Source organism: Nicotiana tabacum, chromosome 11 (genome assembly GCF_000715075.1).
Source record: "Nicotiana tabacum cultivar K326 chromosome 11, ASM71507v2, whole genome shotgun sequence".
NCBI classification, from domain to species: domain Eukaryota; kingdom Viridiplantae; phylum Streptophyta; class Magnoliopsida; order Solanales; family Solanaceae; genus Nicotiana; species Nicotiana tabacum.
In genome coordinates, this window is record NC_134090.1 from 89,398,886 (window position 1) to 89,419,881 (window position 20,996).

The 20,996-nt window shown below is 37.1% G+C and overlaps 1 protein-coding gene across 1 annotated transcript; it reads right to left on the reverse strand.

The window, feature by feature from the left end:
• Positions 1-3,578: 3,578 nt before the first annotated feature.
• Positions 3,579-19,364, reverse strand: LOC107760187 (E3 ubiquitin protein ligase RIN2). The gene is made up of 13 exons (XM_075225280.1): positions 19,122-19,364; positions 17,903-18,298; positions 16,136-16,213; positions 14,579-14,665; positions 14,370-14,491; positions 10,411-10,507; positions 10,176-10,281; positions 9,337-9,494; positions 8,949-9,086; positions 8,769-8,836; positions 8,442-8,672; positions 4,919-5,282; positions 3,579-3,887 (listed from the first exon to the last, which is right to left on the reverse strand). Exons 2-13 carry the CDS (start codon positions 18,140-18,142, stop codon positions 3,831-3,833), a joined length of 1,746 nt encoding a protein of 581 aa, XP_075081381.1. The 5' UTR covers positions 18,143-18,298; positions 19,122-19,364; the 3' UTR covers positions 3,579-3,830.
• Between the last annotated feature and the right edge of the window lie 1,632 nt (positions 19,365-20,996).

Consider the following 20,996-nt stretch of genomic DNA (forward strand, 5'->3'; position numbering starts at 1 on the left):
TTGCGGAGTGAGGTAAGTGTTGGATGTAACCTTGACTTGAGGGAATTAGGAATTTTTGAACTATGTGTTGCGTGGATTATGTGAGAAAATGGCGTATATGCGAGGTGACGAGTGTATATACGCCGTTAATATATTTGTTACCAGGTTTTTCGCTATTTCATGAATTATCTTGTTCCATGCCTTAATTGTTACATGTTTATTTGACTTCTATGCCATAATTGTTGTTTATCATTTAATTATTCTCGTGCTAAATTATTCGTCCCTTCCATGACTCCATGCTTATTTGCTACTTGCTTTTAATTGTTTACTTGCACATTTTGATTGTCACATGTTTTACTTGTCCTATTGTTTTTGTAATATTTGTTGCATTCTTTGATTATTTTGTACATTTACTTTCTGGATTTAGAAATTCTTGTAAATTGGTTTATCGGATTTTTTGTGTTAATTATTGAACCGCAACGGAGATTGATAGGTAATGAACTGAAATGGTGGAATAAGAACGGATTTTGACATTGATAAATGATGACGTGGTGGGATCGGGTTGCACGCCGCAACGGATTATATATGTGGTACTCGACACTGATAAGTGATGATATAATGGGATCGGGTTACGCGCCGCAACAGTTTGTTTATGTAGTACTTGTTGTTATTGTTGAGTTGGCCTCGGTATTTTTATATGAGATTATGAGACGTGTTATTCTGGGCTTTCTGATAATGAGGTTTGAGTTCATTTTCATGAGTTAATTATTTTACTTCCACTTCCTGCTTCTTTTCTTGTTATTATTATTACTGCATACAGGTTATTGTGCCCGCTTTAGCCTCGTCACTACTTCGTAGAGGTTAGGCTCGTCACTTATAGAGTACATGGGGTCTGTTGTACTCATACTACACTTTGCACTTCTTATGCAGATACCGGAGTTGGTCCTAGCGGCGTTCAGTAGCTGTTGCTCGAATTCAGTCGCTGTCGGAGACTTGAGGTAATTATAAGTTACACGGCGTCCGCAACCCTGAAGTCCCCTTCCCCTCTATCTTTGTTGTTTTATTGAGTTTTAAAATAGTGTATTTTCTTATGACCTTGTTTGTAGTACTCTAGCTAGATGTCCATATACTCGTGACTTATGTTTAGACTTCGCTGTCCGGCATCATTTTACTCTACTTCAGACTTGTATCATTATCATTGTTAATATTTTGTCTTCAATTGTTAAAATCAGTTAATTTTCTGTTTTACGTCGACTTGCCTAGCAAGTAGATGTTAGGCGCCATCATGACCCCGAGGTCGGAATTCCGGGTCGTGACAAGGTCCATCAGCAAAAGTATATTACGTTCCTTTGGAGTTAAGACTTGCATTGCATTGCTGTCTGAGCACAATGGCCTAAATAGCTTTGCGTAAAGATCTTTTTCATTCTTGAGAGAAAAGAAAAACTTTAAGAAGCAATCTAAGCTGTTTACCAGAAAGAAAGATGATAACCCTAGTCAGCGTTATATTATATACCCTAATTATCGCTTCTATAGGGGAATAATGAATATAATTCTACTTTGCAGCAGGAAACCGTTAGGATCAACATGTCGGTTTAGTACTCTTCAAAACTTAAACAACTTTACCTCAAAAATATTTAACTAAAAATATACAAAGCTGGATAAGTCCTCAGAGAAAAGAAAAACAGAAAAAAGAGAAATCAAAACAAAAGGAGCTTTCTCACTATTTCTTTTGAGACGGCAAAATTATACTACATTCCTGATTCTATAAGAATAGTACTGCATGCTACAGTTACATACTTAAGCTTAAAGCTTCAGCTAAGTTATAAGCCATTTCAACTGCATGCAAGTCTTGAGAACACGAGTAGACAGACAGAGGCGGATTCAGTATTTAAACTTAATATACTCTTAGTTTGCCGTACGTGCTACTTCTAGTGCATGCAAACACATGCTCTGAAGAATCCAGGAAGGAAGATGAAAGAGCTTGAAATTAGATAAAAGGGAAGAGTACTTACTTACAGAAGTATATCTTCTCACTATAGTAACTCTGCAAAGTTGCTGAAGAACGGAAAGTGACCAAGAGAGAATAAAATGAAATTAAGAGAGCTGACTGTAACAGTACTTTTGATAGTTTTTTTTACCTCAAGGTTAGACTAAATACTGTGAAAATATATATATACTTACCAACTCATTTGGATAATATATGGTTTTTTTCAAAGGAACATATATACTCATTTAGTATGTTTTCCCTACTCATTGACCTCAATCTTTGGAACTTTAGAAAGAAATTAAAGGAGCACAAAAGTAATTTTGTTAACAGAATGGTATCCTAGGACAAAAAAATATATTTTCGAAGTCAAAAGTGGTGTGTGAAGTCAAAAACATAGGTATACGCATGGCATGAAGATGATGAGCACCTGGGAATTATAATTTGAGTGTGAATGAAGTTAACATCATTAAAGATTCTCCTGAAATGAATTCCCATGTGACTGCTATTATGCTCTTCTTTCCACTCACTAAAATACAAAAAAAACATAAGGACCTTTTTTTTTCCTATTGCATATAAATTATGTTTTACTTTTCTTTTGATCAAAGTAAAGACTCTTGGCCGGACATGTTTCTCGTCGTTTATCTGGATCAGATATATACGTTCTTCAAGTTTGTAAAACTAAGCAAATTAAGAAAACCTTAAGTTATAAATTTCCCGTCCAAAACACAAATGACCATGAGCCAGCATGCAATTTGAGGTAGAAATAGCGTTCACTTGCCATTTTTCAGCGCTGTCTTTGGAAAATAGCCACTGTCATGCAGTCTCAAATGTCACAAGCACCGACGTACAGTTTCAAAAGTCACAAGTGAAACTTCATGACAATGGCAATTTTGCAACCACATAGGCTGAAAACTGGCAATTTGTGAATTCTACCCAATTTCAGTTCCTTCCATCTTGGAAAAAAAATGCAAATTTGCATATTTGCCTGCCAACAATCGTAGTACCTTTTTTTGTAAATACGTTTAACATTTACGTGCGAAAATGGAACCTTATCCTAGCAATGTTAATATTTTGATGGAAATTATTACCAATTTAAAGTTCAAGCCCCACTTTTGTTAACTTATCCCTTTTATTTTTATAAATAAATAAAGCTCAAACAATTGAAAATAAACCCAATGAGTACGAATCCCTTTGATATAGTATTAAACTTCTGATTTTGTTTTAACAAATATTTACATACAGATTTATTGCTTTCTTTGAGCTTTTTTATGGAAAACAAAGTCTACCACTTAATTGAAAATTTCTATGAATTTAATTCGCTGATATTAAATTCTCGACAAACAAAAAGAAACCCTCATTCTTGTGAAGCCATTTTTCTAGTTTAAACTAATAAATCTACAAATGATATGAAACAACGAAACAAAATCACTTCAACCAGCATCCGAATCGCTTTCCTTGGACATCTTTTTTCCAAGAAAATCCCCAGAACGAATTTAACATGACACAACCAACTACGAAGCAAAAGAAACTCTTCGCTTGACCAGATATTATTCCATCCCAGTTGGACGCTAGTACCACTGTTTGACAAAGTAAAATGGCAATATCTACAATCTGCGCCAAAAAATATGCTCTTTTTATTTCGCAAAATGGAATTATTTTATCATTTTACTGTAAAAGCAGGTTCCCTAAGTCATTTATATCTACAGAAAAGTGAAACTAATATATATCAAGATAACAATGTAGTATCAGGCTCGGCACCAGGACACTTTGGAAACCTCAGACCTGTACTCAACCAAAGCTTCAGTTTTAACCTGCCTCAGTGAAAGACATACCACAACTGTATCATATCGAAAGGTAGGTATAATCACATGTGCAGAAGATTATTCACAGTAACAGTCACCGAGTGAGTTCGTTGTAAATCCTGCAATCAAATTTATCAACTTTAAATTACAATTTGGAAAGAAGCACCAACACAGGAATGTAAAGTCAAAGAGATAATGAATTGTTCATGGTTGAAGCAAATATACACTTAATAGTCCATGAAATTATTAGTTAAATATGTATTGTAATATTTTCCAAGCAGCAGGATATTGCAGTAACACAAATTACACTCTTTTTTTCAATTTATACTCCAGGATGGAGGAGTTACTTGGATATTTAATTTACGAGATATTATAGTTTTTCTTTTTCCTTTTAGGTTGGAGAGTGAGGAACGGGGAATAGGGGAAGGGAAATAGCACAAAGCAAATTTCTCCAAGGAATGTCAACAAGATGGTCGGTTAATGTGGTACTGTAATCACTATTTTGCGTGTATACTGCACCAGCCACCCAAATAATGGGCATTAAAAATATGAACTTACCGCTATTTAGCACTATATAACATAACTTTCACCACCCTCTTTTAATCTAAAGGGACTTTAAATAATACTCGCTCACCCAATTTACGTGAGGTGGTTTGGCTGGACGCGAAATTTAAGAAAGAAAGAAAGACTTTTGAAACTTGTGGTCTAAAACACGCCATAGAAATTTCTGTGGATATACATCAGCTCATTAAGGGCAAAATGGGAAGTTTAAAGTTAAATTGTTTTTAAAAATAGAAAGGAATCAATCTTTTTGGGATAGACTAAAAAGGAAAAAGTATCATATAAATTGGGACAGAGGCTGAAATACCATGTCAAGGGGAATGACAAGGACAAAGATCACAGAACTATGAATTTCTCATTTCCCCTGCCCTACCATTTATCTGCAAGAACACCAGCCATTCTTTTCGCTTTTTCATATCTCTCACTTTTTATAATTAATACCGACTCAACAAGTAGATGCACACTCCTCCAGGTGCCAATTCCCTTTCTACTGATCTTTGGACTTAACAGAACAGTAAAAGGGTTGTAGAGAAAACAATAAATCACATTCGTATTTCATGGGAGAACCTCTAAAAAAATGCGACCATACCTCAAGAATAATTTCATCAGGTATGTGTGGCAGCACTTCTCTAACAGTTTCAACCATTGTATATATGTTGGATACATTGTTGTTTGTGGCACGTGAGGGTGTCCTCAAGTGCAACCCTCCAGCACCTCCGACGTGCCTCACATTACCTGCGGGAGGGATTGCTGAACTGGAAGTACCAGCTTGGGAGGCACGCATAGACCAAAGGTTCCAGGCAGCATCTTCTAGAGCAGTTTGTGCGTATGTTTCTCCAACAGCTGCGAGATGCCTCATCACTGTCTGAACTCGACCCAGTCCCCCTGATCTGATGCTTGTAGATGGTCCAGCATCATCTAAGCCCAACCAACCTGAATCAATTCCCGAACCCCTGTAAACAGAAAGGAGAGCAAAATTATTGACCTCTCTGTTTTTAGGTGATGAGAAGATACTGCAAAAGATGACAATTGACAAGCAACAGAGCATCAAAAGAATGAGAAAGAAAATGGCCCATTAGTAAGAGAATTCAATCTATGATACAGATCAGCATTTGTCAAGGACCTCCAATGCAAAGTTTCAGATCATTAATATGCACCAGAACTGCAATAATACAAACAATATCTATCAAGCACTGATAAACTGTGTTATAAACAACAGATGTTCCACTTTTTGCACAAACAAGTGGCCATCATATCACCTTTAAAATAACTGTGTCAATCACAAAGTAGTTGAGTCGGCTATAAGGACTCCCTAAACTCTGCTATCTTCACTCTTTTCATTCCAATACTCAATAAATTAGGAGTTCTCAAACTAGAGGTCTCTAAATCTCGCTTAATCCTAAGACAACATAAAAATATATTATCAAAATAAAAAGATCTAGGACCGGACCTGCTGCAAATGTAGCAATACAACTAAGCCATAATGTCAACTAGTTAGTATCAATTCTATGGATCTTTTGCTTTCCATTTTGTTATGTTTTTCACGAAGTCCTCATGGATTCTGAAAATTCGTAGATCTCTTCAAACAACTTCCTTCCATGTACTTTTAGGTTTATCCTGTCCCTCTTTAAAACTTTCAATTATCATGGTGATGCACCTATGAACTGTAACATTTGGACGACTAGGTAGTACATGGTCAAACCATCTCAGTTAACCTCTCTATTTTACATCCATATTGCTTCTTTTTTTAGTAACCATCTGTTGAATGTAACTACTTCACAATCTCCCACAGTGGCCGGTTAATGAAGTCCACAATCTCCCACAGTTGGCTGAAATTCTTGGCTTTAACATAGGATGATTGCCTTCCACTTGGGTCTCCCATTACACAAGTGAACTGCCAAGTCTGCCATCTAGAACAGCATTCTGGAGAAATGCGAGAGGAAGCTGTCCACAGCATTCTGGTGGCAGACTGGTACTTGTAAACAGCATTTTGGATGTCTTACCGGCTTATACCATGGCATTATTTCCCTTGCCTTATTCTGTAGCCAAGAGGCTAGACAAAATCCGCAGGGATTTCCTTTGGCAAGGGAATAAAGAACAAATACTTCTTCAACCTTGATAATTGGAAAGTTGTTGTGACTGAACAGAAAGCCAATGGTCTCAGCGTAAGAACTTACAAGTTCAAAATGACAGCCTTCTCGTAAATGATTATGGAGATTCACAAAGGAGGATCAAGCACTATGAAGAAAAGTCATTGAAACCAAGTAAGGAATGTTCGATCAGTGGATAACAAAGCCCCCAGCTAAGTATTATGTGATGAATTGGCCATGGAAAATGCTATGGAGAACCAAAGCACCTCTCAAAGTGTCTTGTTTTGGATGGGTTGCCATCGGAGAAGCTTGTTTAACTCAAGATAATCTACAGAGAAGAGGCTTTACCTTAAGCAACAGTGTTATCTGTGTGAAGAAAGTTTGGACTCAGTAAATCCTCTCTTTGTTCACTGCAAAAGTTTCTAAGCAATGCTGGGAGCTATTTCTGAATCTTTTGTGGTGTCATTTGGGCTATGCCTTCAGATATTAGGAGTCTAATTGATAGCTGGACCATTTTGGCAGAATGAAATAGTGTTTGTTTTGAGAATAAAAAGAACAATATTTCTAGTCTCAAAAATTTATGTCTGCATAATCTGTTTTTTTTTGTGTAATAGGTATTTATTAGATAGTTTGGTATGGATCAGTAGTTTTTGGATTTGTTGGGAAAGATGTAATAGAGTGCTCTTTGTCGGTGCTGTCTGCTCTGTTTTGTACTCATGTACCTTCTTGGTACACTTTTTATTAATACTTTACCTTATCCCAAAAAAAAAAAAATTTAAGGCTTCTCTGTATGTCAGGTCACATTAGGAGGACTTTCTAGGCAACACCTATTATCAGTTGAGAGAAGGAAGGAAGATAAGCTTTTGGCATGATACTTGGATGGGTCATACCCCTCTCGAACAACAATTCCCGGAAGTCGGACCTCTTTGCTTTGGCTTCCAATTAGGTAGCTCCTGTTGCTGATTATTGACCCAACCAAGGGTGGAATTTTGATTTTCGAAGGGATTGCAACAATTGAGAATAGGATAGAGTCTGCTTATTGCTACAAGGAATTCCATCTGTCCTAACAAACAAGACTATCTATGCTGGAAGGGTATAGAAGAAGAGTTTTTTTCTGTCAAGTCATGGTACTCCATTTCTCAGGACACCCATAACACACGCACATCTTATCCTTGGAAATCCAATGCTTCATTTGGTTGGTCGGAAAAAATGCTTTCCTCACGCAGTGCAACTTCCAGAAGGGGACTAGTCATATGCAGCATGTCCTTTCTGTGAAGTGCATCAGGAGGATGAAAATCACTTATTTTGCGTCACTGTCCAGCTATGGGACATGCTTCTCGCTCTCTTCTCGGACTCAAACGGGCTATACCTAGAACTGTTTTGGAACTTCTATAGAGTGGAATGTCAGGGACTGAGAAGTATCCTCACAAGATTATGGTAAGCCATCCTAGCACCTATTTGGTGGACCACCTGGCAAGGACGAATTCCATAATTTATGAAGACAAACAACAAAATATACTTTGTTTCAATTTCAAATGTATTCGTTTGTTATTTTTTTGGGACCATATGGCAAATGTAATGTCTCTCAAGATGTTGAGGCCATGTTTGACTTTTTCAACTCCTTACATACTCTGTTATAACGAAAAGAAGCTAGTTATTGGCTCAATGCTCCAGCACAACCTTGTTGCTGCTCACCCATTTATAAAATAATACCTTATAAAAAAAAATCGGTGAATTCATCAGCAAAATAGCATGCACTATGGGACCTCAGCTTGCATATTATTAGCTAGCTCATCCATAACTAAGGCAAACAATTAAGGGCTCAAAGCGAATCCTTGAACTAATCACATAGCTATAGGAAAGTCCTTTATAAGACCACCCTACTTCTCACATTTGTGAAGGCTCCTTCATACATATATATTATCACATTTACATATTTTATATGAATTCATTTCTTCTCCAACACCTATAGTGAAATATGGGGTAAGAAGCAGTTACCAACAATAACACAAGAAAACAGACCTCCAATCACTGCTTTCAAGAGGGTTGTGCGTTTGATTGCGGGAAACTTCATTTGGAAGTGCATGACCAGGAAGATTCAACCGATCAAGCCCCATACTCATCTCACGAGCAAGCAGCTCGTCACCCCGAACATCTGCAGTATGAGGATTTACCTCATTCTCGCTTCTGCCTATAAACAACGGCTTCCGGCAAGTGGGACATGAATAATTTTCAGTTAAGCCTTGATCTAACCTGTAATTATTTACCATGCAAGTATATGAAGTTTCCTGATAACATTGCAATTTGCACTACCTGGTAAACATTTCAAGCAATAAATACAGGCCATACCAAGATCTCAAGCATGAAAGATGGAAAAGATGATTACAAGATAGCTTTTTCGCCTTTGCCATTGGTTCCTGTTGTTATCCAACATATTAAAGGCTTATACATTCAGAGCAAAAAGAATAAAATGAAACAAAACGAAATAGAATAAAAACAAGGAAGCTATAAAGAGGGGGAGGGAGATACCCTACAAATAGCGCATTCATCATCATAAGTCTGTAGCTCTTCCAAAGTTGCATCAGGAAGTGCACCATGAAGTGTGCCCAATGCTATTCTCAGTTTAATGAACCCTTTGACACGTTTTACAATAGCACTCAATAAAGCCTGCTCAAAATGAACTAAGTTTAGTAACACTGCATGGACAAACTAAACATTAGATAGAAGAGGGCAACAACAACAACAACGAGCCCAGTAATTTCCCACAAGTGGGGTCTAGGGAGGGTGAGATGTACGTAGCCTTACGCCTATCCTAGAAGGACAGAGAGGCTGTTTCCGATAGATTTAGATAGAAGAGGGCAACAGAGGTATTTGAAAAATTATGAGATTACATTAATTTATATAGATAGATATTTACACGGATATTTAGGAAAAGAACTGCATCCACTAGGTGAAACGCCATGCCATGGAGCCACCATATGTGCACATAATGAGCGAGAGCCATCAACAGAGTCATCATGTCTAGGAGAAAACCCATATTCCGAATAAGAATGCCTTTCCATTCCCCAAATGAGCCTGTAGGAGGTTTACAGGAATGAGATAGGAGACTGGAGATGGGTGAAGACGTAAAAAGAATCATTATATCTTTTACTCGAGTTAATATCCTAGATACATCAGTCCTGCATGAACAGGGTACGGGGAAGACGGATAAAAAGTGTTTCAGAGCACAGACTTCACTTGAAACAACATACAGAAGTCAGAACAGAGGCAGAAAATAAACTCTCTCTGCATCCTCCAACTGTATATACATTCAGACTAGCTCAGCACTAATGCACATAAACCCTTCATTAGCTATGAGTAGGGTGCATTTGATTAGAAAAACTTCCAAGTGAAAGACAACTTTTTAAGTAAATGAACTTTGTAAAATCATATAAGTGGAATATTTCATTAGTACTGATAAAGAATAAGGCAGGGAAAACAAAGAGGATCAAACTCATTCAGAAAAGGATCACAATATATATATATATATATATATATATATATATATATGTGTGTGTGTGTGTGTGTGAGAGAGAGAGAGAGAGAGTGGAGAAAACATTTCAAAAGAGGGTCGATAAATCAAACAAAAATCTCAAATGCAGAACATTGAATAAAAATCCACTACAGTACGGCACGGTGCATCTAAAATAAATCACAGAAGCTCATTAATCAATCAACAAGACCACCTACAGCAAAAGTTACCAGCACATAAATTACCTGCAGCAGATATGTCAAAGAGCTTGGATATTCGGCTATTTGAAATATCATTTGCCGAGTCATGGATATATATGTCGAGCAACTGGAATCCATGAACAAGAATAGCCTACAGAGAAGGATTTGCATACAAAATGCAATTGTTAACATGCTTTTGAGAAGGTCACAAAAAAAAAATCAAAAGTGCATTGCGTATATCTAAGAGAAGTAGAAGCTATAACCTTCTTATGTACAGTACCTGAAGCGTCTCAAATGCAATGCTAAGAGGCTCAAAGAACAATAACAAAAACACGGATGAACTTATTGTTCTATATACAACCAGGCACACCCTCATCCTGGAAGAGAACAAAGAAAAGTGTAGTTAGATAAGTCGTAAAAAAATACCAGATGGTGTACTTAAAGCACTTTATATGTCACCCAAGGAAAGAAACTGAAGATCTGGTTCCAGTATAGAGAGTCCAACACTCAAACATCAACATTGTTTAAGAAATACCTCTCATGATTTCTAAAAGGGACCCTTATGGACCACGGTCTCTTATTGTTCGATCATTCTTTCAGACACACCTAAATTTTTAGAATACATACTCCAAGCTCTAAAAAGAATAGAAAGGGTTTCGGAGAAATGCACAAAGATGCAAATCACTAATTCCAGGCCTCCGCCAAGGAATGAAGGTTTCGAAAAGGGAAGCAGAGAGCTGAGGGAAATGGATTTTCAGGAGCCAAAGTGTAGGGAAGTCCAGCCTTATTGAGGACTTGGTGTCATAATAGGTACCCCATTAAGAGGCTTAAGTCTAGATGCTGACCTGCCTTTACTGTTTCCATTTTTACTTGCACAACATTATTCATGTTACCAAAGCAATGATCTAAGCAAGAAGGTAAAACATAAAGATGAGTTCTCTTCTACAATCATACAACTAAATCTTTCCCATTGTGCAGTGTTATCAAAGGCAAAAAGTGGCAAAAATTGCTGAGCTCCATTAGGGCTCTAAGTCAAATAAGAGAAATTAAAAAAAAACGAATTAAAACTTTTACAAATAAGAGAAACATTTATTGTTTAGTGTCACTTCTTCAAGGCTACTCTCTGTTGGTGATAGCTTAATGCCTTAGCACCTTGGTGCCTGCACCGAAGCGCCAGTTAAGTGAGGGGAAGCACTCAGCCTGTTCTGCACCTAAGTTCAGGCCTTAAACGTGCCTTATGCGAGCCTTTGGTATGGCAATTGTGTTAGCACATTGAATCCGACAAGCTCCCCAATGTGGTTTTCCCTCTTCTGGCACTCTTCTTCGGGTGTCCTCAATCCTGGAGCTAACGCTATCCCTTGTGTGTTAGCATAATAAAACAGATTTTCCAAGTTGTATCATCTATATACATGGAAATGCATTATCAGGCAGTGTTGTCAAAGGCGTGCTTAAGCCCTGAAGCGAGGCTTAAAACATGTTGAGCGCTTCGCCTCGCTTTGTGGGCGCTTTAGTGGCGCATCAAAGCTCTAAGGCATATTTTTCCTTACCAATGAGTGTAATCCTGAAAAGGCGACATTAAACAATTGATATTTCACTTTATCGTAATTATTTTGTAATTTCTTTGTTCATATATTTGTTATTCATACGTATAATTATTAGTCTTGGACTACATATACATATTTTTACTTTTTCTCCGGTTGCGCCTTTTCTCATTAAAACCTGCGCTTTATTTGCGCTTTGCACTTAAAGCCCCCTCGGACCTTAGAGCTTTTTTGCGCTTTTCGCCTTTGATAACACTGTTATCGGGTAAGGAACTCATTCTAAAAGTTGCATTCGCTCTAATACGGTGCTACTCAGAGAAAGGATAGCCCACTGGACTAAGGCCTCTTTCTCCTTTCCTTCTTTTTCCTTTTTCGCCTTTTTTTTTATTTTTTTTGAGAATGATAACATTTTCATATGTATTTCCTTTTTCCTTTTTTTTCTTTAAGATTCTAGAGTCTTCCCAACCAAACAAAAGCAAGACTAGGGAGAGAAGGAGAAGGCAACAAAGGTTTCTACAATGGGAAAACTCTCACCTATCTGCAATCTCCATGGAGGCCACATCACCCTTTTTTTTTTCCTTTTCTATTCATTCTTCTTTTAAGCCTTCCAATAGTTCCTACCTTCCGATCTTTCCCTTGTCCATCTTCCTCATCACTCGCTGGTTCTCCTTTTCATTCTCATTCTCGGATTTGCAGCAGTCTCTATGCCATCTTAAAGCTGCTTCTCCCTTTCATTCTCCACTTTGCAGCAGTCTCACTGCTGACAGAATATATGGTATCAATCAACTCAAGAATGGATCACTTTCGAAAAAGGTACTTTCAATCACGAAATGACTCTACCGAAGGTCAGACCTTGACCTAATAGAGGCAACACTGGTGGTTGAGGTTGTAGGAGGAGTTGAGCGAATGAATCTGGTAAGAATATTCTTCTGTTTTCTCTAGTCAAAGACCGGCCATGTTGTATGGGGCTGAGTGTTGGCCAGTCACGAATTATCATATCCAGTAGATGAAAGTAGCAGAAATGAGGATGTTGAGATGGATGTGCAGGCACTAAGCTGGATAAGATTAGGAATTAAGATATTCGGGTGAAGGTGGGCATGGCTCCCATGGAGGACAAGATGCGGGAAACGCGGTTTAGAAGGCTCGGGCACATGCGAAAGAGGAGCCTGGATGCCAAGCGGCTGGCTTTGTCGGGTATGAGGAGAGGCAGAGGACGGCCTAAGAAGTATTGGGGATCCGGTAAGGAGGTGTGAGCGGCTGGCTTTGTCGGGTATGAGGAGAGGCAAAGGATGGCCTAAGAAGTATTGGGGAGAGTGATCAAGCAGGACATGGCGCGGCTTCAGATTTCCGAGGACTTAGCCCTTGATAGGAAGATGTGGAGGTTGAGCATTAGGGTCGAAGGTTAGGAGGTAGTTGAGCATTTTTCTACTTCGTACTGGATGTGGTGCTAGCCTGATAGTGTTTTGTCTTAGACTGCTAGTGATTCATGTTGTGTCCATACTATTTCCTCGTGTTCGTAGTACTGTGCCATTGTTACTGTTTATTGTTATTGCTTGTCTTTTTTTTTGATGAAGTAAGATGATTCATTTATGGCATCCAGAAGATGCAGAAACACAAAATAGGCCATTGTTAGCTCCATCACAATGTGTTTCAATTCCAGACAAAGAGCTAACAAAAGAAACAAAAGAACAAAAGTATTGCCTAAGTCAAAGTAAGTGAACTGATAAAATCTAGATAGGACGCAACATTATTTATAGGGTTAGGTTGCTCCAACTAAAACGGTACACTAGACCTTTAGCTTTCAAAAAATGAGGAGTTGAAGCTCCATCAAAACATCTGTGATTACTCTTTGTCCAAAGAACCCAAAAGACGCAAGGAGGGATCATCTTCCAGATTTTCCTGATGGCTCTTTCAACTTTCCACGTGCTCCACCCTTCAACTGCTTCCTTAATGCCCTGAGGTAGGGTCCAGCTTATTCCCATAATGGAAAAAAAACATAGACCACATGGAAGTGGCTACTAGGTAGTGAAGAAGAAGATGGTTAATAGACTCTGAGTTTTGTTGGCACATGTAGCATTTATTAGCTAGTTGGAAACTCCTTCTAATGAGGTATCTTGATGGTTAATAGACTCTGAGTTTTGTTGGCACATGTAGCATCTATTAGCTAGTTGGAAACTCCTTCTAATGAGGTATCTTGTGTGAGACAAGTTCCACTTAGAGTTGTCCATGAGTAGCAGATAACTTTTGTGGGCAAGTTTGTCTTCCAAATCAGTTATTGTTTGTCTTTCTACTTTCTGTTTCCTACGTTGCTGGTATTATCTTTCTGGCTTCTGTTGTTGTTATTGATCTATTGTCTCTTTTCGTCTTCGTGAGCCGAGGGTCTATCGGAAACAGTCTCTCTATTCCTTCGGAGTAGGGGTAAGGTATGCGTACACACTACCCTCCCAGCCCCCACTTGTGGGATTCTACAGGGTTGTTGTTGTTGTTTATCTAGTCAAAGACCATGTTTTGTCTAAACGAATCCTGGATGGATACTATAGCTACACCAGAATCATAACGTATCGACACCCATCAGTGGCAACGACAATACACATACAATACCTTCTATATCCTAAAAACTAAATATGGTCTTAAAAGAAAAAAAGTGACCTATGCCATTATATAATGCACAATAAACAGATTTAGGTCTAGGAATTACCAGAGTAAGTTGGCTGAGAAAACCAGCAATAAGGCAGAATACACACGGAAGTATGTCCAGGGAGTAGCTGAAGGAGAGGCATTCAGTCGTTCAAGTCGATCCCTAGCTAAAGCTTGAAACATCTGGGCAAACATATATTTAGATTTTGTCCAAGACTAGACGCTCAAAACCCCAACATTCACAAGCTTAGAGAACACAGCAGTAGATACCTTTAGAAAGCAAAGAACAACAAGCCACGTTGACCATAGGCCTGCTTGATACAGCGTTGGTGGAACTACCAATGGAAGAAAAGTTCCCTGGAAATAGTTATCAGTGGACAGAAATACTAAAATACTTCCAATATAACTATTAGAGAAAAACATGAATGCGATAATTACTTCATTGACTTCATTAGTATAAAGTTTACACGTAGAGGACAACATGAATGTAGTAATGACTAAGCTAGCAAATGTAAACATGGATCTGTAAGTCTCAAGCACTGAGTTTGCTCTAGATCATTGCAAAGAAGTGATTCAGAACTCCTGCAGTTGCTCATCAGTGAAAAATCGCCATGACAAGACATACACATTCAAGCCAACAGTTTAAAACAATTCAAAGACTATATGTTGAATTAAAAGCTTAAAAAAGCACGAACTTCATTTATCAAAAAAAAAAAAAAAAAAAAACAGAATATATCTTCAAACTTAAGCTTTCTTAATAAGAGAGACACATCATATTCTTGAACTTGGGAAATTTCTTCCTTCGATATCATGTTGTTGGACTTCAACATGTAGTAATCTGACAACAGTGATATTGATGGTTACCCTGTAACCTTTGTGAACATTCCGGGCTTATTTGAAGAATGATTAAAAACAGACATCTCAAATTGGAACCCGACATGGATTGAATAATTATCCTAACACATCAAAAGTTTCCAATATAAAATAAAAAGAAATCAGAGAAAGCTAAAATCATCAGAAGAAATTGAGATCTTCAACTCCTGAACTTAGAAGACTGCATGATATTAAAAAAAATTCGTTATAGATTGCAAGTCCAAGTCCAACAAAATAATTGCATGCCGGTTCTCCCTTCTTTCCTCCGGCATATATATCTTGAAGCTATAACAATTTTTACAGTGCACTATCTTTAGTTCAATTAATTGACAAGAAGAACCCGGGATCAACTACTGGGGTCTTGCATAGCAAAGACTGAGAGGTGCTAAGTGCTAATAACCTAAACCAGGCAGAAGCTCACTTCTATCACCATCTTCAGTTCAATTCATTGATAAGAACCCAGTAGATCAACTATTGAGATCTTCCATAGCAAGGACTGAGAGGAGCTAATAATCTTAACAAAGCTAAAGCTCACTTCTTTCAACAAGTTATCAAGAAATTGGAATAGAGCTAGTTTTAAAAGAGAGGCCTTCATCCCTCCCCCTTCCTAATTCTTTTTAATTTCTTTGCATCAGGTGCTCATACTCACTTGGCTCAGCATTGCTCCAAGAAAGAAGGGAGAACAAGTAACTATACACATCAGCTTACTTAATCATACAAATCAATGCTATGACATAATATTTTGCTTGCCATTTAAAGGGGCCATAGAAAGTTCTTAAAAAGTAAAATCAAATGAGACAATGGCAACACTATATGTTGCATAACTCTCCTTATCTGTCACATAGTGTAGAGTTTTGACCCATAATGATAGTCCTTCAACAGGGAAAGAAAAGAAAGTGAAAGTTCATCAAGGTTCTACACACTGCCTACTATTCATATAACTAAGATATTTACCTTGGAAATAACATAATTGATGAGGCGCTCAACCAGCTTTCGTATTTCTGGTGAGTGCAAATCTCCAAAGAATATTGTCTGCAGAAAGCACAAAGATTGTCGATGACCAAATCTATCTGAGAAAGACGACCCAATTAAATTTATAGCTAATACCTTAAAAGTCGTGAAAACACTTGTGTTGTAAAAGTTATATAAAAATTTGAAAAGGATTCAGGTGCACAAAGAGATACCTATTTTTCCCATGAACTTCCACTAGAAGGTCCTATTTCGAATGTTCACACCAATATTCAGAAACAAAGCCATTACATGCATAAATGTCCAATAAAGAAGAAATTAAGAGATTTGATAGCAATTCAGTAAAGCTGAAAGGTTGTCCTTTGCTTCTATACTGTTGTAGTACCTTCTTGGTACTTAATCATTAATAAACGCGTTCTAACTCAGCTACTTTGGCCTCCTTTACTTCAGTAGACCTACTTCTAAGAGTGTAATTAAGGTTTCTCTCTTCACATATGCACGAAAATCTGAATTTGTCCTTGTGATTTGTGCTGAGAAATTGATCGAAGTAGGATTTTCGTCTCTCCTATTTGATCACACTATTTCCTCCCAGAATTATTTAGGAATCATCTATAGTTGAGTCTATACTAAGGTTTCTCTCTATCACATATGCACGAAAATCTGAAAATTTGTCCTCGTGATTTGTGCTGAGAAATTGATCAAAGTAGGATTTTCATCTCTCCTATTTGATCACACTATTTCCTCTCAGAATTATTTAGGAGTCATCTACAGTTGAATCTATCCCTCCACTCTCTCAGTGGTGCTAGTTTATATATTACTTTATTTCCTTTCCACGTCCATTACTTTTGGTAGAAGTGATCTATCTAAGGCTTTACCTCAAGCTTCATAATCACATTCTTTCTCTTGAACAGGAAAAGAAAAAGAACGTGATTATTAATGAATCTTGAGGTTAAGATTCTTTTTTCGTTCTCTTATAGCTTTCAAAGGCTTCTCCGTCTACTGTTGTTGGTAACTTCTTCTTTTCTTTTCTTTTTTATGATGATTGTTGGTAACTTCTTACACCACTCTCTTTTTGATTTAGCTCTTTGCACCTCCTTACTCCACCACCATGATTCTTGTGGTTGAGGTCTTAGTCTTTTAGACACGAACTTCATTTTTTACTTCCTTAATGCAACTTTTCATTTACTTCCACAAGCTCCCTCCTTCTAAAGCTTGTCCGTGAATACTACTTGGTTTGACCCCTTTAGTATCGACTACCATGCTCCACTCTTTCACTTCACATCCTGCCAGTTTGTCCTAGATGGTTAGGGCTTATCTGGTATAACCTGGTAGTCCTTACATGTAACCGTGTCACTTATCCAAGGATGAATGAAGTCTACTTGGCTGTAATTACATTTACATTAAAACATCCTCAAGTGTGATTCCCCCTTTTCAAAAGGTGTTAGCTTAAACTAAATTATAAGCTAGAACAAACACTAATATGGTCTTCTTTCCTTCAATCTGATTCCATAACCATGTCCCTCATGTACAAATAATAAATTGTGTGCATTTGTCAAAGGGAAAACAACAACTAAAAATTATCCACAGGTATACTGAATAGAAGGCCGAGCACATTATAATAGAATGAGTACTATTTCCTGATTTACTCCGAGCTTTTTAAAAGCAAGAACTGAATGCTCTGTTTGATATTTCCCAGCCCATGGTAACAATATCTGTCATCACCATTAAGCTCAATGTGCAAAGAACAATTACCTTAAGACACAAAACCAGTAGGATAAATATGTTAACTGCAAAATTGGCTCCCAAAGCAATTGTGGTCTGTGAACCTAAAAGAGTCTCTAATGCACGGCTTTCATTCCCAAAGTTGATAATACTCTCCCCAATGAGCCCATCTGCTTTTAGTTTCTGAACTGAAATTCCCATCCAACACTGGAGTCCAACATAGCTCAGAGCAGTGCAGAATGCTGAAATTGACAAGTAGCTTACGCCCATGGCAAATAAATTTATTTTTTTCAAGACAGAAAGAATCCCAGCATTTCATTAGAACCAGTAAGCATGACCATTTGCCCTCAAAATTGATTGCTGCAACTTAATATACTGCAAACAGTCCCTCAATTCTGATGGATAGTGAAACCTAAAGCAAGAAATCTGCATTAAAAGCAAAGAAATTCAAGATTATTTCCACAATAAAACAACACAAAAAGGGGCAGAAATATCATCACGTATCAATAAATGAAAGTGACAGGCTGACAACACACTAAGTATCAGAATTTTTAAAGCTTATAGTTCACCCTCACAAGTATCTTCCCTACTCTTTCTTTTCTTTTCTTTTTTTGATGAGCGAGAAATTGGTCTGGGGCAAACCCCTAGCACGAACTGCGGCCTTCAAAACTCGGGGATAATGGGCCCGCCCCTCTACCCTTCTCCACTATCTTGCCAACTCTTTCTTATTTGTTTTTTCATTTGGGGTGGTATTGAAAGATCCGATTTGTGAAAGTCCCCTACTGACGGAACCCGAAAGAGTTATTAGTAAGCATTCTAAGAAACAGGTTCATAAGGAGCAGAATCAATATTGAGAATTCATATGCCTACCCCAAGTAGTATCGGGTTAAAGCTAAGTTTTCCTGGAGTTGTTAAATGGTCCAACTAATAACTCTGGCAATTTAACAATTTCACTGAGCAGATACCAATGGAGGAACCAATTCTTCTATTCAGAGAAATCAGACAAGTCAACAATACAATTAGCATCTGTCCAACACAAAACCCTAGAACTAGCACGAGCTAACAAAAAAAGCTAAAATCTTCTGTGCACCAAAAAAGTGCTAATGAAAAGTTAAAAAAAAATAAAGAAATCGAAGAAATAAAGTAACACAATGATCTAAATGAAGAATTTAGTGAATAAAACCGCTGAATTAGCATCTCTATATGTAAAAACATCGACATTGACATAAAAATCGGAAGAAGAATGAACCTGCAAAGATATCAGACAAAGATGAAAGCAGAAATCTTGTCGGCGAACTTTAGTCTGAGATCTTCAGCTTCATGTCAATGGATCAGCTTTTTGCGGGAAATAGAAGTTTGACAGAAACAGCATAATTTAGGTAATTTAGAAATGTCTTTGCTTATTATAGTAGTGTTATTTTATCGAGAGTCGTTTAAATATACGACTCCTTGTCCTAGTCTTTACTAACTCTTATTCCATCATTTTGTCCTTACTTTGACTTTATTTTTCCTCTCTACTTTTCTTGATAGACGGCTCAGGTTCCGGTGCTCAATTGTTTTCAAAGTCCGAAATTGAAATGATGCTTTTTTGGTACAAAATACGATTATACAATTTTAAAAAAAAGTTATATTTTTAATTAAAATACTGCATTTTACTTTAACGGTTAACTCCGTTAAAGTAAAACACAATATTATATTATATTTTATTAAAAAATTAGTCTTTTATAGGAAAACGTATTATAATATTGTGTTTAAGGAAAACACAGTATTATACTGCGTTTCCCTATAATTTTTGGGCCCACCATAATAACAGTTTTGCAGGACTGCATAGAATATTTATTTTTAGTGTAAAATATATTATAATACTACATTTTACACTAAATATATTATTATACTGCGTTTTATACTAATTTTTGGGCCTACCAATAAGTGTTCTGCGGATAACTGACATAATAATAATTCAAATACATAAAACGTGGTATTATACTGCGTTTTACATAAAAAAATTCTGCACCCCAAGCTCGGACGTGCCTTATTCAGGTGGTGTGCGTGGCGGTGGTAATCCAGCTCCTGGTGCAAGTTCGTCGAATGCACCCAACTATCAAGGATACCCCTAGTCTTTTGTTTTCGTATTGTTTTTTCTAATAAGTGTTTGTACTTGTGTATGTTGCAATATCTATCAAATAAAATTATGTTCCACAATCTGGTTACATCTTATTTTTTAACATGACCTTTTGATATGGTTGTTCAAATATTAAACTTATTGGTGTTAGTAAAGAAGACCAAGATTGTGGAATAAAAAAATTACATATTAAAAAATAAATTTAATATGTAAAGCGTGGTACAATACTACGTTTTATCAGGAAAAACTTTAATATGTAAAGCGTGGTACAATACTACGTTTTATCAGTTGTCTTGTCGTTCTGAAAATAGGTGAAACGACTACGAAAAAACTGTTTCGTTTCAGAAAAACTTTAATATGTAAAGCGTGGTATAATACTATGTTTTATGTGAAATCTTGCCTATAAATAATAGGTGCATTCTAGTTATTTTTTGCGCTTAACAATTACCAATAACAAATATTTCCATAAAACCAAAGTTTCTCTTTAAGAAATGTCTCAACAACCCTTTTATGTCCCAAGGTACTATTGCGGGAAAAAATGCAGTATGTACAATTGGTGGGAAGAAGTTGGACGCCGCTACTGGGCGTGTATGAACAAGTTTGATAGGCAACCCGACGAGCCTACATGTGATTTTGAGGTGTGGATGGATGAACCATGTAAGCAGGAATACTACAAAGACAGAATTTATGATCTTCATAAGTTGTGTACGAGGCAATGGGAAAGAGAGCGCCGATCCAACCAAGAAATTGAGGAGTTGAAGGTGAAACTCAAGGAGGTGGAAGAAGAAAAAAAAGCTGGAAGACCAACTCAATTGGTTGGAGCAGAGAGTACTAGCCGGTCGTGACTAAACATTGGCTTGTACGTGAGCGTAGTAGTGTATCTTTATGTTTCCCTTGTCAAGTGTTTTAATTAGTTGTATTGTTTGTTTTTGTTATGTGTATCTTTAGGTTTGCTATATTTGTGTTTGTGTTGTCATGTTAAAATAAAATTGTTGTTCAAAT

Excerpts from the sequence above, each read along its gene's own strand:
- LOC107760187 (XM_075225280.1), bottom strand. The coding sequence starts at position 18,142 with ATGGGCGTAAGCTACTTGTCAATTTCAGCATTCTGCACTGCTCTGAGC. Across the intron at positions 8,673-8,768 it reads CTTTCATGCTTGAGATCTTG|GTTAGATCAAGGCTTAACTG; the intron begins GTATGGCCTGTA and ends AAATAATTACAG. Across the intron at positions 3,888-4,918 it reads CTGATGAAATTATTCTTGAG|GATTTACAACGAACTCACTC; the intron begins GTATGGTCGCAT and ends ATTTGATTGCAG.